Raw genomic sequence first — 15,436 nt, 5'->3', positions numbered from 1 at the left:
TTTCTGCCAGCAATGACAAACGTGTCGCCATAAAAATAAATAAATAAATAATTGCTTTCTTACCTCAACCCATTATAATGATATACCTAGATAATTGCAAGTTTTCCGCTAATCACAAGTATAATTCAAAGAAAAGTCACTACCACGATTAATATAATATAAAAATACTCTATAGATAGGGCAGCAAGTGCAACCCCCCAAAAGAAAGAAAGAGAAGGAAATAAAGGGGTGAAGAAATGGAGTTAAAAAGAAAAGTAATGGGAAGGTTTAGGTGTGAAAGTGTAAGGAAGATACAGGTGCACATTGACAATCGACAGTTCAGTGTATGGAAATGGCAGTAAAGAAGGTCGGAATGGCATTTTTTTTTTTATTTAGTGGTGTGCGTTACAAGAGGGCTAATCAATATTTTGACTCTACAGTGTTTAAATAAATAAGTGGTCTGGTCCATTTACAGAGTTTTTTTACTCTAATTAGGCGCCTCACGCAGCTCTGGACATTAACCGCCGATTGCTTTAATATCGTAGATGAAGCTTATTTAGTTTGTACCTGTGAAAGAAGGCAAATAAATAATCTACAACTTCTTCGCCGCCGCGACCTATCCTCGCCCCTCGCCCCCCGCCCCCAAATCCCCGCAGCACCTTCCAGTCCAACGGCGCAAGTCAAGACTTTTGCACTCTGTGCCGCCCATTTTGGTCAAGGGTCCGCATCACGTGTCCATCACGCCACAAGCCCGGAAGCTGTGCTTGTTATTGGCTGCACGGAGAATAAGGACGACAACCATTGGCCGAGCCATATCGTTCACGTGAAAGCTGCCTGTGGTAGAAAGCCGGTTCTGGGACGCAAGCCGTTTTTTTGTATCAAAGGTGATGGCTTGCGGGAGGGTGTCAGGGGAATCGTCTTCGTTGGTCCCGTGGCGAGCAGAAAAACGACTGTCTTGACCGAGGATATAACGTAGAAGAATATTTCCCCAGACCCTTCCCCCGGGACTAAACACGGAAATCAGACAATGTAACTTCTCATTGTAATGCACGACGAGGTTGCACAAGCCAGATTGTCCCAATGAATTGCACCAGGTACGTATTTAGTAGGGAGAGCACGGCGACTTCTGGTTAAACTGGGTCATGTCGGGCATTGGTTCGGGGGTTGGTTTTGTGCGCTTTCTTGCTTTTGAATACATCCACGATGTGTATCGTGCAGCCATGGGCAACATGCAACTGCAAAGCACGAAAAAAAGTGGCTTGGATGTTCGCTGGGCCGGACTGAACGACACCTTAACGCTTGCGTGAAGTTAAAATAATGCCGTGTGCTGCACGTTTAATTTGACACTCGAGACTGCTATGGTAACGTACATTGAGCACCCATTTGGACGGAGACCTTACCTATTGCATCTCGGGTTGGGGGTTAGTGTTCAGGAGGACAGCGGCTGTCGTTCATTACTGGGCAGTGGGTCGCGTTAAGTGTGGCTTTTTAACTCCTGGTGCAAATCGGGAAGACGTATAACCAAAAACATCGAGACTAGGGCCATCATTTGGAATCCGTTTTGAATGACCTGAGTTTATTCCACCCACATCCTTCTCCCCGCCCTCAACGTAAAGATGCAAATATTTTGACCCTTTATCATTTGGACGGCCAGTCGCGCGATGAGTAGCCTGCGATGGGTAAAGTTTGTTCCTCTCCCGCTGCAGCTTGCAACAGTTCCGCTGGATGCTGCATTTATCATGGCGACTGTAAGCGACGCGGAACTGAAACAGCAGCGGCTGTGGAGCAGGTGAGTTAGGAGAGATCCAAAGAAAGGTTCGTCGGACCTGGGACGTAGTTTAAGTAAGTGGTGTGTTGTATGTGTTAACGAAACGATAAAAAGGGCCAACTGATTTCTTAAAATATTCTAAAGCCGACTCCTCAATTTAACATTCGCAGAATCATGTAGCTGATTATGCTTTTGCATCGGTCTCTGGCATCTATTGAAGCTCCTCGTAGAGCTGTGCTTTTAGGTAACTTGTGAATGCTCTTCACGAATTGGGTTAGTATCACTTAATGGTTTGGGTCTTCCTTTGGTTTTAGGAGAGTAGAGTAGAGATTTAATTAATAATTTTTGACTTTTTTACCGAGTTTGGTTTGGCTTCTACAAGTTAGTCACACCCACAGCGACATGTAGGCCGTGGAAAGGAGACGCGCTGCCACCTACAGGGGATCCGTCTTCGTGTTTATCTGTATTAAAAGTTTACAGCGCTGTTAATTAGTTGGCTTTTATTTTTTTTTTGAACAGCACGATCACGTTGTGATAAAACGCCTCAAAGGCTCTTCATATTTTGACATTTGTTTAGTTTATTGCATTGGAAGGTATTTAATTCACATTATAATAGTGATCTTCCAATATTTGTCGTAATGTACTTGTAACGTATTAAACGGTATGTGCTGCCTCTGGGAGATTTGTCTTAACACCGTATGAACAAAACTGTTGAAGAGGATAAACTTAGAACCGTAATACAAATAGATGAAAAATTGAATATACACACACACTAGGGGGCGCTTGGAGAAGACCTGACCTAAAGATACTCGTGCACATTGAGAGTGGAATCGGTGGCTGCTAGAAGAGTAGCTGTGCTCAATAGAGGAAGATAAGTTGGTGCAAATGGTCACAAATTGAATCCAGGAATCTGAAAAGTATTCAGATTTATCGTGACACTCCAGATACATTCCATTTTTTTCAGTCTCTTTTGTTAGGATATAGCGGGTTGGATAATGGATGGATGGTTTGTTTGAAAAAATCCCAGTCTCTTTCCAGTTTTGCCCCAGTAAGCACAGCTTTCCCAAGCTTGCTGCAATTCAGTTTAGCTTTTTTTTTTGTCTTCATCCCAAGAGAAATTTGGTATTTCGGCAGGTTTTATAGAGAGACATTAACAAAACTAAAAACAATGTGGCCATCAGCCATAAACGTGGCACAAATAATACAGTGAAATATAGCAGTAAAACATAATAGTTATGGTAAACATTAGATCAAACATATTGAAAACATTTAAATCTGACAGATTGATGCAAATGGTGACCTCTCATCACATAATTTAAGCCTGTGGGGGCTTATTAAAATTGAACTTACTTAGAAGATTGATAGCACTTGGAATTAAAGATTAATTGAACTGGTTGGCAACAACTGAAAGTTTGAATATAGTAGTGGACAAGTCCTGTCTGACAGATGCGCCCTGTTGAGACCATTTTACTGCTGCAAGAACAATCTTGAGAGATTCTTTATGGGAATACATTGCAAAAAACTGTTTAATAGTATTTACAGTGTATTTGAAATATTTGAGACAAAATTATAAATTGGCAGTTTTGTTTATGAATAAAGTATTTTTATTAAGTAGCAGAGGTGAAAATTAGATTAACATATCTGCAGACACTAGTATTGCTCTTTAGATGAAGTAGAAAAATGGCTGTTTAGTGTTAGCTGGACAACCTGGTGCATTAAATTTTAAAGCAAGAACACCAGGACACAGATGGAAACCTTTGTTTAGTTGCAGATGTAAGGCAAATGTCGGAACGTTCTTCACACAAACCACTGGAATAATTTCCCAAGTTGAGTGGTACTGGTATGTAGGACATTGGGGGCCTCAAATCTCAAGTCAATGATACTTTGAAAAATCTACATTCTTGTTAAAATTGTTCTGAGTTGAATATTTTTTCATAGTTTGTAATCCTTTTTATGGGAAATGGAGGTTGTGTAAGGCATTCAACAAATATCAAAAGAATAAGCAAGTATAAAATGGCCAAAAAATGTACTGGCGGTAAACACTTTTTTTTGAATACACCTATTTACAGTTTTCCCTTTTTGTAGCGGTGGTGGTTATTATAAACAGTTGAAATTACACATCGCTTAACTATATTAGTGTACTTTCTCTGCATTAACCCTGACTGATCTCCTGCCTCCCAAATTCCTTTGTCTCCTGGTATTTTAGGCGCCTTTAATGAGACATAGTAAAGCTCACTCTCGTTTAAGTCTATTTACCTCAGTATTGTCATCCACCCTTCTTCAAACAATGTGCATTTATTCACCCAGACTTTTTGAAATTAATGTGACCAGTGAGTTGTCTGTGTCATTAATTTATTTGTTCATTACTTCTCCATCAATCCTTTCACCTCTGCAGTTCCTTTTTCTGTCAAGTGAGATTCTGTACATACAAATTTCTCTCCCCTTAGTTTGTAGCATCAGTTCGTATTGTCTACATGTCATTGATCTTGTGTTTCTATAAGTAGAGTATTGGAGTGAGACCGTTCCCTTTAATTTTTAATGGCTTTTGAATTCAAGTCTGTATCTTATTTCTTACTCATACTTTCCATTAAACATCCATCGTCTTTTATGTAGCATCTTTCATAAGTCTCCTTCTAAAGCATGCAAGAGCCTGGGATCTTGTAGTAGTGAACTGATTATCATGTTGTTTTCAGGGCTGGTTAATTTCTGAAGTCTGTGATATACAGAGAGCACAGTCTGGCAAATTGGTTGGGATGTGGAATAATGGAAATATACTTGTTCAGTAGTGGTGCTTTGTGAGGTTTTTATCTATTTTTTAACAATGTACTTAATCACAGACAATAAATGGGCAATAATTGAAAATAGCAGAAGTAAATAACAATGTAGCAAGGCTCAAAAGTCATATAGCATTAGATGCTTTACCTTTCCTGAAACTTCAATAAAGCCCTGATTACTGTGGTGATGGTATCAGTTTCACTGCTTCCCTTCTGTTGGTACATTAAAATATTTTCCCACATGGGCAGAGCATGAGATTTGGATTGCTGGAGTAAGTTGTTTAGATTTATTATCATGGAAGCAGTTTGTCAGTAGAGAGTGCATATCAGTGACAATGACAAACTTGGTGTCCAGGTGAAGATTAATTTCTTAATTTTAGAGTTTGTCCTGTTTCTAATGACTTTGAAATTTCATTTTTTAATTTATTTAGATCGGAACAGAATATGAGCCAGAGTTTGTAATTTAAGAGTTAAAAATGGAGTGTGCATATTTTGGTGAGTGAAACATTATAATGCAATTAAATTAAACAAGGTTTGTGTTTTGCTTACCATTGCTATAATGTAAGGCTATGAAGAAACACCCATATCGGTATCTTGAGTTTAATGTTAAAAACATTTGCACCTTTTTTTGTGAAAACAAGACACTACGGGGCCCTTTTTTCTGATTATAGACTGATATAAAGCTCAGTCGTTTTCCATGTGGCACTGACCTATAAGTAGTATGTATTTATTTTTATAGGAAAGAGTAAATTGTCTTTTTTTTTTTTTTTCTTTCTTTCCCCAAGTGTTCCAAGTGACTGTGGTATAACTTCATTCAAACAATTGCTGGTGTACCCACCTTTATGTGAATTTGCAAAAGTAAAAATATTTTTTTACATTAAGGCATCTTGAAATGTCTAGATTTACATACCATTGTAAAACAGTAAGCATTATTGTATGCCTACTAAAATGAATAAATTTTCTTCTATTTGGAGTCCTTTTATTACATTGTTTTTCACCTAGACAAACTAGTTATAGCTTTGTTTTGAATTTAAATTATTAAAGTGAGTTGTAGTTTCTTCACATGTGTAAACATTTTGGGTCCCTGGCTTAGCCTGTTCCAGATTATGTAATACAGTGGTGTGAAAAACTATTTGCCCCCTTCCTGATTTCTTATTCTTTTGCATGCTTGTCACACAAAATGTTTCTGATCATCAAACACATTTAACCATTAGTCAAATATAACACAAGTAAACACAAAATGCAGTTTTTAAATGATGTTTATTATTTAGGGAGAAAAAAAATCCAAACCTACATGGCCCTGTGTGAAAAAGTAATTGCCCCCTGAACCTAATAACTGGTTGGGCCACCCTTAGCAGCAATAACTGCAATCAAGCGTTTGCGATAACTTGCAATGAGTCTTTTACAGCGCTCTGGAGGAAATTTGGCCCACTCATCTTTGCAGAATTGTTGTAATTCAGCTTTATTTGAGGGTTTTCTAGCATGAGCCGCCTTTTTAAGGTCATGCCATAGCATCTCAATTGGATTCAGGTCAGGACTTTGACTAGGCCACTCCAAAGTCTTCATTTTGTTTTTCTTCAGCCATTCAGAGGTGGATTTGCTGGTGTGTTTTGGGTCATTGTCCTGTTGCAGCACCAAGATCGCTTCAGCTTGAGTTGACGAACAGATGGCCGGACATTCTCCTTCAGGATTTTTGGTAGACAGTAGAATTCATGGTTCCATCTATCACAGCAAGCCTTCCAGGTCCTGAAGCAGCAAAACAACCCCAGACCATCACACTACCACCACCATATTTTACTGTTGGTATGATGTTCTTTTCTGAAATGCTGTGTTCCTTTTACGCCAGATGTAACGGGACATTTGCCTTCCAAAAAGTTCAACTTTTGTCTCATCAGTCCACAAGGTGTTTTCCCAAAAGTCTTGGCAATCATTGAGATGTTTCTTAGCAAATTTGAGAGGAGTCCTAATGTTCTTTTTGCTTAACAGTGGTTTGCGTCTTGCGTCTCTTTCTTATGATGGAGTCGTGAACACTGACCTTAATTGAGGCAAGTGAGGCCTGCAGTTCTTTAGACGTTGTCCTGGGGTCTTTTGTGACATCTCGGATGAGTCGTCTCTGCGCTCTTGGGGTAATTTTGGTCTGCCGGCCACTCCTGGGAATGTTCACCACTGTTCCATGTTTTTGCCATTTGTGGATAATGGCTCTCACTGTGGTTCGCTGGAGTCCCAAAGCTTTAGAAATGACTTTATAACCTTTACCAGACTGATAGATCTCATTTGTTCCTGAATTTCTTTGGATCTTGGCATGATGTCTAGCTTTTGAGGTGCTTTTGGTCTACTTCTCTGTGTCAGGCAGCTCCTATTTAAGTGATTTCTTGATTGAAACAGGTGTGGCAGTAATCAGGCCTGGGGATGGCTATGGAAATTGAACTCAGGTGTGATATACCACAGTTAGGTTATTTTTTTAACAAGGGGGCAATTATTTTTCACACAGGGCCATGTAGGTTTGGATTTTTTTTCTCTCCCTAAATAATAAAAAACATCATTTAAAAACTGCATTTTGTGTTTACTTGTGTTATATTTGACTAATGGTTAAATGTGTTTCATGATCAGAAACATTTTGTGTAACAAACATGCAAAAGAATAAGAAATCAAGAAGGGGGCAAATAGTTTTTCACACCACTGTATGTCAACATATGTTGCATCTGCTGAGGAAATTCAATCTCCCTCCAGCAGTATTAGTCCAGTTCTACATGGCCAGTATCAAGTCCAGTCTGACCTCCTCTGTAACTGCCTGGTTATAGGCTAAGGCCATTCTTCAGTGCATCATCTGCACCTGTGAAAAGATGAAATGCTGTTACTTACCTCACCAGGGCATTGCATATTCCAAAGACTTTCCCTTGGCAAAACACCATTGTGCAGTGAAACCGAAAATAATGGAGTCGCCTCAACATCTTTTTTTTTTTTTTTCTTCCTCTTTCACATGCAGTTATTCTGATTTATCAGATCTGAGCTGCTTCTTGGTATCTGTGTGTATATCTGCATGCTAGACTACCTGGACCATTTACTCCTATTTTGTTGTTGTTTTTTTTTTTTTTGTATTGCCCTTGTATGTTACACCACATTTTATCTTTTTTTAATAGTTCTTTTGTATTCTTTGGTGTCCTTGTATGTTGCACTAGTACCTTTTAAAACAAATTCCTAGTACACATTATTAGACCTGGCCAGTAAAGTGAACTCTGATTCTAATATTGACTCTTACTTTCATATGGGCACCATTTGTAGTGGAGAAGTGGTAAACCATTTGAGCTGCATACTTTTTATGATCTTGATACTTAAACATCTTTGTGTGTATTGTGTATGTGTGATGGCACACCGGCCCTGACAGCATATCTAAAACTGTTAATATTCCAGTTAATCTTAGAGGACACATTTTAAGCTTCTTTCTTTATGCTAGTTTCATTATGACTTTTACCACTCCAGGTATGGTATTTGCATTTAAGTATGAATACGGTGCACTGGTCTGTACGTCTCACACGGAGACACCTTAGCAACTTTGTCTCATTATAAATGTAATTGTGTATCCTGCAGTTTTTTAGAAAATTAAATTATCAATACTTTGTGTGGAGAATGTGTAAATGTACAAGCAAATTATTTTAAGGGGCAGGTAGTATTGGATTCAATTTATGTTGAGCAGTTAGTTTCTTACTGCTTGTCTAAATATATCTGTCTTGATGTGTATATGTTTTATCTATAAAATGTGTTACAGCATCCTGATCTTTAACGTGCTGTACAAAAATAGAATTGAATTGAAATGTCATATTTTGCTTAACGGTAGCATACTGATTGTCCATTCTTCACAAAAATGATTTGTGAGTGGTAGAGGATTTAAAAGATCTTGTGACCTTTCTACATCTAAAGACATCTAAGGTTTGTTTTATTTCTTCTCTTTGCAGTGTGTTTGGTTATTTTCCTCATAAGTCGACCATGCCAGTTGACCTGGCCATGCCTTTGTACCTAACCAGTGAGGACTTCCTTTATAAAAGAGGCCCAAAGCTTGCCAAACCCCTGCGACCATGCATTCACCCAAGCCCTTCTGTGGAAGTGAAACAACAAGAGCCTAACAATCGCTCAGGAAGAGAATGTAAAGTGAAAAAGCAAGTATCCTTTGCAGATAACAAGGGGTTTTCCCTCACCATGGTAAAGATCTTCTCAGAATTTGACGACCCGATTGATATCCCTGCCAACATTCAGGAACTAATTGATAAAGTGGTCAATCTGTCGGTGGAAGAGCATGAAAACTGGCGTTTGGAATTTGCTCAACCCTCTGCTGATTATTTGGCTTTCAGGCAGAGGCTGGAGACTGATTATGTCTGTTTAGAGAACTGTATGCTAAAAGATAAAGCTTTGGTGGGTACAGTGAAAGTGAAGAATCTGGCCTTTGAAAAATCGGTCAAAGTACGGATCACCTTTGACTCTTGGAAAAGCTTTACTGATGTAGAATGTCAGTATGTTAAGGATACCTACACTGGTTCTGACAGAGACACGTTCTCCTTTGAGATAAGCTTACCTGAAAAGATTCAACAGCCTGACAGAATTGAGTTTGCCATCTGTTACGAGTGTAAAGGGAAAAGCTTTTGGGACAGCAACCTTGGCCAAAACTATAAAATTGTTCGGTCCATGCTAAATCTATCATCTGAACATAAAGCCGGTGATGACCAGTCTAGTGGGTTTTCTGACCTGGGCATTCTGTTTGACCAGTATGGCAGCCCAAGGTGTTCATATGGCATATTCCCTGAATGGCCTAGTTATGCTGGGTATGAAAAGATAGGGCCCTATTATTAGTTTTTTTCCTATAAAAATGACATTGTGGAAGTGTTAAAATGTCAGCTGTTTATGTTGAACTGTGGGGAAAGCTGCTCTGTATGTGATTGAATGTTCTGTCCAATGGGACTGTAATGTTTATACTGATGTGACATCTTGATAGTTTTCTGGGTTAAGGGTCACATGATCTGAAAGTGTTCAGGTGGCTACCAATGGACTGGATCTTGGGATAATTTGATCTTGAAGGAAGACATGTTGGGAAAACCTGCACCATTTGTTTAGTGGGAAATCATTCTGCTGAAATGAGGTGTGATGTGCCTACTGTTTAAAGTTTTGTTTTGTTGGGTGGGGAGAAGTCTGGATCTGTGTTTAGTGTAAGATACTGTTTTTGGTGGGCCCCTTTTTGGGGTCTACCTTGTTTCACTTTGAAACATAAAGGAAACACTGAAGATGGCAGCCACACATTTGGTATGGAGATACATATATGGATTTTCTGCAGGTAAAGTGACTTTATTATGCAGAGTGTTTATTTTTTTAGATTTCCCCTGTGGGGCTGTTCTATATGCATTTACAATCCTTGGCAATATTAGTAGCTACCTCAGGTAGAGGACTTGCACTTTAGCCTTTTAAAAAGATCTAGTCTTTGGATATTAGACCTTCCTTATTTCTGTGTTTTTGGTTTTAGCCTGCAATACTAGTATCGGTCACACCATCTTGCATTATATAATTTTTCTTAAGGTAGAAAGTGTGCCTACTTTAATTATAGGACCCAGATCTGTGTGGCATGTGTTTATGTAGCTGCCTTTAATTTTAGTATGGCCTTTTCCCCTTCTATTTCTACTGCTGTCGCTAGAAGCGGACATCCAGTTCTTACATTCTTCAGCCAGAAGAATGTAGTAGATGCTTTACAGGTTTATAGTGTCCATGCCAGTTACAGTAATAATCTCTAGTTACATTTGTTGTTTTCCATTCACGATGTTAACATTCCAGAATTTACAGTTCATAAGCTTTTCATTGCATCCTTCTAGTACAGGGTGTGCTTTTAGTAGAATTATTTTTTTCCATTACCTGCAAAAAATGTGTGATTACTGTTCTGGAAAGTCTGTTCTTAAAGATGATTCCTGGAATGTTCATAGGTTAGGTCAAGACATTTAAAGGTCATCAGCATTGTGTAGGAGCATTTGACATGTTTTTAATTTCATCAAAATCTACAAGTGTGTTGGGGCCATCCTTTCTTCACGCGATAGCCATCTTCTGGCCAGTTGCTGGATGGTGGCTGGCAAATTCTTTGAAAGAATTTTGTACTTGAAATGAGGCTCCTGCTATTAGCAATTCTGTTACTAAAGCATGGATAGTCTCCAATTAGTCACCTTAAAAAAAAAAATCGGCAGGCTGAATCCTTTTACGAAAATGCTGCTGGTAATGGAGGAGTGCATAGTTTACATGAACTGAGGTTCGGTATGAGGAAAGCTAGAGTTCAGACCTGTTGTGTGCTGCAAAGGGAACATGGGATGGGGTGGTGGGGAATGCTGTTGTAATGAGGATGCACCTGAATGTCTCATTATCTGGAGAACAAATTTTAAAAATGGTTAAGTTAAATGTGCAGAGAAGAGTAATCAGGTTTTTAAAGTAAGTGAAAAGGGATTTGTACCTTCTTACACATTGTTTAATTTTAATATCTCTGCCTGCTGCAGTATTTATCTCCCCCAACTATTTTGCCTTCTGTGTCTCATCAGTGATTTTCAATGTATTATACTCCCTGCACTTTAAAGTTACACTGAATGTTTTACACGGTTGGAGTTTGTGTGCAAGTTTTGTTTTTGTCTGATATTAACTGATCTTCTTTATCTCTGTTGTATATTTCATTTCTGCTATACTATTGAGCCTTAAGTCTGTGATGTGAATAGTCAGTGGAGTGCCTTGTGACACTAAGTTTGAATCTAGTTAATATGTTAGACATGTACATGTGTTTTTAAGTATGTCTAAACACTGATTTATTTTGTAATATACTGGGTAGCAAGACAATTTCACCAAAGGTACTCTTGAAAATGGGGGATTAAGCACACATTTCAGTAGACGCTACTACCAAATTTAGGTTGAGTTGCATGCTCGGTTTTTCAAAGAGATCATTTTTAGATTTTTGGAACAAAAATATTTTTGCTAAAATGCATTAAGGTAAAAGAATTGTAAAGAAAAGGGAAAGAATTACCTTGAAAAAGTGCCTTGTACCATAAGCTGTTAAGCATGCTGTGCTGGGAGTTTTTGTGAGCAATGACTGTTTGGGGTTAGGGAATGCACTTTAATTTGTAAAGGGTATGAATTTATTTTTGTGCCTTTTAGATGGGGTTGGGGGAGGGAAGATAAAGAAAATGAGTGTTATTTTATCTTGTTAAAAAAGAGAAATAAAGAATTTTGTTACTATGTGTCAGTTTGCTTCTCTTTGTGTAATTGTTGGCTCTTCGTGGTTTGGATTAATTTGTATGACTGCTTTAATGTTTACTTGGTCTTTGCTATGGCTCTCTGATCAAATATTGCAGTTTGAATCTATATGGAAAAACTTCTGCAAATACTGAATTTCGATTGCAAAAGAACAGTCATTTCATTTTTCTCTCACTAATGTTGGCCTCGTCTTACTCCAGACGCCCTATGCTGCAATACTTCTGTGTTTTGCATGCAATTTGCACATCTCTTCTACAGTCAGCGTTTTTATAGTCTTGATTGTATCATTTATAAAATTAAATGATTTTTTTTTTTCACTACTTTGTTTTTTCGTTAATGTGTGTATTACTCCAGGACCCTAAAAGCATTGTTTCCAACCGTTTTATATTAAAACCATTAAACATTCATCATAAAAGCTGATTCTTTCTTATTCAACAATGGGAACTAATAGCCATATTTCGGATTTTCCTTGAGTTATTATAGCAGCTTTTAAATCCCTATTTTAAAGAGCATTTTCAGTTTCAGGAATGTTTACTTCACCACCTCAACCAGTGCTCTTCTTTTAGAAGCTACTGGCTTGACACATTATTCCTGCCACAAAAGCATAATGAAAAATGAGTATTAAGGTTGTGTCTTATGTTTGCTGAATTTGTAAAGGAGTAAAAGAATTCTGTTTAGTTGAATCTGGTATGCTGTTCTTTGAACACTGGATCCCGGCCTCGCCACTTGAATGTCACCCCAGTCTACAGCCCTGTCAGCTCAGATTCTTCTGCACATATGATTTACCTTCCAGAAGCTTTACTTGACAGTAAAAATGAACAGCATATTTATATTGCTCTTAATAAAAATGTTTGCCAAATAAAATATGGAGGGAATAATCAAAGATGGTTACAGTGCAACATTCAGTTAACTCCACTTGTGAAACACGAATAGATTTGATATGTGTTGATTTCTTTAGATCATAGGTAGGCGCTGACTTCAGTTGTTTTGCACCAAAGGATCATTAAAGGTACAAAAACAGAACAGAGCAGTGATGGAGTGGGTAGGGTGTGGGGGACTGAGTTAACAAGTTTGTTTAACATTTTATTCTGCACTGATTCTTGTTTGGATTACAGGCATATGGAAGTGCCCTAATTCCACCTTTGTCCTCGATCACGTCACTTTCCATGCATGGAAAATTCAGACTTGTGAAGACTGGGATGTTCCAAGTGAGGGCTGCATCCATGCAGGTGTCATAAGCACTATGTGCTTTATCGACGCACCACAAGCAAAAATAACAATCTTGAAGCCTAGAAAGGCACCTTAAATGGAAACTTGGTTATAATAGTGTTTAGATCTTTTAACCTATTGTCATGTATATATTTGAATATTATTTTTAATGAGTACTTGAGCCCTATTTTGTTTATAATTTGGCAGGTGTAGACTGTTTAGTTTTTTTTTTAATGTTGGTTTTAATTGCTCATTTTCAGTGTAATCAATGAATTACTACAAGTATGAATTTCTAGTACTTCATTGAGAAACCAACTTGAAACCGTTTAGTCTGCAGAGTCAAAACCCAACACAAGCCTGGTTTTAGAAAATCCGCGTGTAAAGATCTTTTGCAGAGTCCTACTGTAGATTCAAATTCAGCTGGCTTTGCCATTTCTTTAAGTTTGAGTTTAAAAGGTGAATGTCACCATGAGGCTCTGAATGTACGCTGCTCCTTAATGGTTTTTATTAAGAGAGATGTGTAGCATGAAACTGGTCTTTCACAGATTTAAGATTATGTGGTTTTAATCTTTCAACAGACCAATTAGTTTTACCTTTGAGTATATAAAGCTACTGATTTTTTATTTTATTTATTTATTTTAAACTTAGAATACAAAATTAGTTTTGTACATGTGGAATGGCGCTGCATCTGCATTTTAAAAATTCTGATACACTGTCTAGTTCATTAAGTAACAATGGAATATAATACTCTTTATAAATTCTCATATATATATATATAAAAAAAAAATTGGGTATATACAGTACGTGTGAGCAAATGTAGGTTTACAGTTGGAGCACCTATAAGACTAAATAAGTGCACTGTGACATTCGTTTGGGTTGATTAAGCTAATGTAATAATCATAACTTGCATGTCTTTTTCCCCTTTGAGTAACTTTAACTTAAGCTTACTTTTGCCTGTACCTGCAAACCACTACTACTACAATACATGCATCCTAAGTAGTCTTAATACCTGTGTGCATAATTTATATATACACTTTATTAATCCCAAAGGAAATTACTTGGTTTTTCGCATACCCCTTGGGGTCAGAGCACAGGGTCAGCCATTGTACAGCGCCCCTGGAGCAATTGAAGGTTAAGGGCCTTGCTCAAGGGCCCAGCAGAGTAGGATCTCTTTTGGCAGTGACGGGGATTCGAACCGGCAACCTTCGGGATACCAGCCTCAGAGCCACCACTCAGTGTAATAATAAGTTTTATTTATGTAGAACCTTTCATACCCTCAAGGACACATTACAATTCAATAAACACATTAACAAGACAGTAAAAATTACATACAAGAAAATGAATAATACTCATTGAAAAGATGTGTTTTTAACAGCAGTTTGAAATGAATAATAGATTTTTCCTCATCATAAAGACTGAGACATTGGCAAAAAGATCTATCACACTGAAAACTCTGCCACCCATAGTTACTAACCGGTATTTAGATACAGTGAGTAAGTTAGCATCTGATGATCTTAATGCTTGGGCAGGAGTGTAAGGAAGCAGCAGCTCAGACAGATAATGAGGGGCTAAACCATGAAGGTGAGAATAAGATGTTTATATTTGATTCTTGAAGAATCTGGTAACCAGTGCAAATCATAAGAGGACAGGGGTGATGTGAACAGATTTTTTTAGTGTGTGTAAGTAAACGAGCAGCAGAATTCTAAACATACTATAATCTATTAGTATATCTAATCAGGAGGCCATAAAGCAATGCATTGCAATAGTCCAGACAGGTAGTGATGAAAGCATGAATGAATGTTTCAGTATCTTTCACACTGAGGAAAGAACGCAGATGAGCAATGTTACGAGATGAAAAAGCCGTCTGTACTATTGAGCTAATGTGTCATTGAAAAGCAAGAAGCTAATCAAAAATGACACTCAAATTACGGACTGATGCTGAGGGTTCAACCAGGATTCCATTGATGTCAATTTTTAGCCCACAAAGCTTAGAGAGGACAGATTTGGTACCAACTATTTAAATTTCTGTTTTATCAGGAGTTGTAAAAAATGATCTGTCATCCAATGATTGATATCCCGAATGCAGTCAGTCAGTGCAACAGGTGAAGATATTGCAGTTGCATCAACACTTACATAAAGTTGTGTGTCATCGGCATAGCAGTAAAAGCTTAAACCGTACCAATGAATAATCTCACCAGTGTAGTGATACTGTAAATACTGCTTTTGACATAACCAAGTCTGGCCAGTGGTACAGTACTAAAGTTTATTGCTTCTTTATAACACATTTATATCTAATGTAATCTACGATTTGCCTCATATAAGCATCCCAATTATCTTAATGTACAATCCTTAAAATGGCAGCAGCGCTGTGCAGTAGCTGACAGAAAAGCAGCAAGTTAAGCAATACTGACATGTGCAATAATTAACGGATATTTGAAATGTTCCC

The 15,436-nt window shown here is 37.9% G+C and overlaps 1 protein-coding gene across 4 annotated transcripts; it reads left to right on the top strand.

Moving 5' to 3' along the window:
• Nucleotides 1-785: 785 nt before the first annotated feature.
• On the top strand, nucleotides 786-11,770 carry ppp1r3b (protein phosphatase 1, regulatory subunit 3B). Of its 4 annotated transcripts, XM_039750374.1 has the most exons (3): nucleotides 786-1,073; nucleotides 4,953-5,016; nucleotides 8,475-11,770. In XM_039750374.1, the coding sequence occupies exon 3, from the start codon at nucleotides 8,506-8,508 to the stop codon at nucleotides 9,361-9,363; it is 858 nt and encodes a 285-aa protein (XP_039606308.1). In that variant the 5' UTR covers nucleotides 786-1,073; nucleotides 4,953-5,016; nucleotides 8,475-8,505; the 3' UTR covers nucleotides 9,364-11,770. The 4 variants fall into 4 exon arrangements, with proteins under 4 accessions (XP_039606308.1, XP_039606305.1, XP_039606304.1 ...); XM_039750371.1 differs by lacking the exon at nucleotides 4,953-5,016 and having other exon boundaries at nucleotides 788-1,073; XM_039750370.1 differs by lacking the exons at nucleotides 786-1,073; nucleotides 4,953-5,016 and adding an exon at nucleotides 1,437-1,768.
• The last annotated feature ends 3,666 nt before the right edge of the window (nucleotides 11,771-15,436 follow it).

This window comes from Polypterus senegalus, chromosome 4 (assembly GCF_016835505.1).
Source record: "Polypterus senegalus isolate Bchr_013 chromosome 4, ASM1683550v1, whole genome shotgun sequence".
Lineage (NCBI taxonomy): Eukaryota > Metazoa > Chordata > Cladistia > Polypteriformes > Polypteridae > Polypterus > Polypterus senegalus.
This window is presented reverse-complemented; position numbering and strand designations above follow the sequence as displayed.

Coding starts and splice junctions, on each gene's coding strand:
- ppp1r3b (XM_039750370.1), top strand. CDS start 1,641: ATGAGTAGCCTGCGATGGGTAAAGTTTGTTCCTCTCCCGCTGCAGCTT. Junction 1,769..8,474: donor CAGCAGCGGCTGTGGAGCAG/GTGAGTTAGGAG, acceptor TTCTCTTTGCAG/TGTGTTTGGTTATTTTCCTC.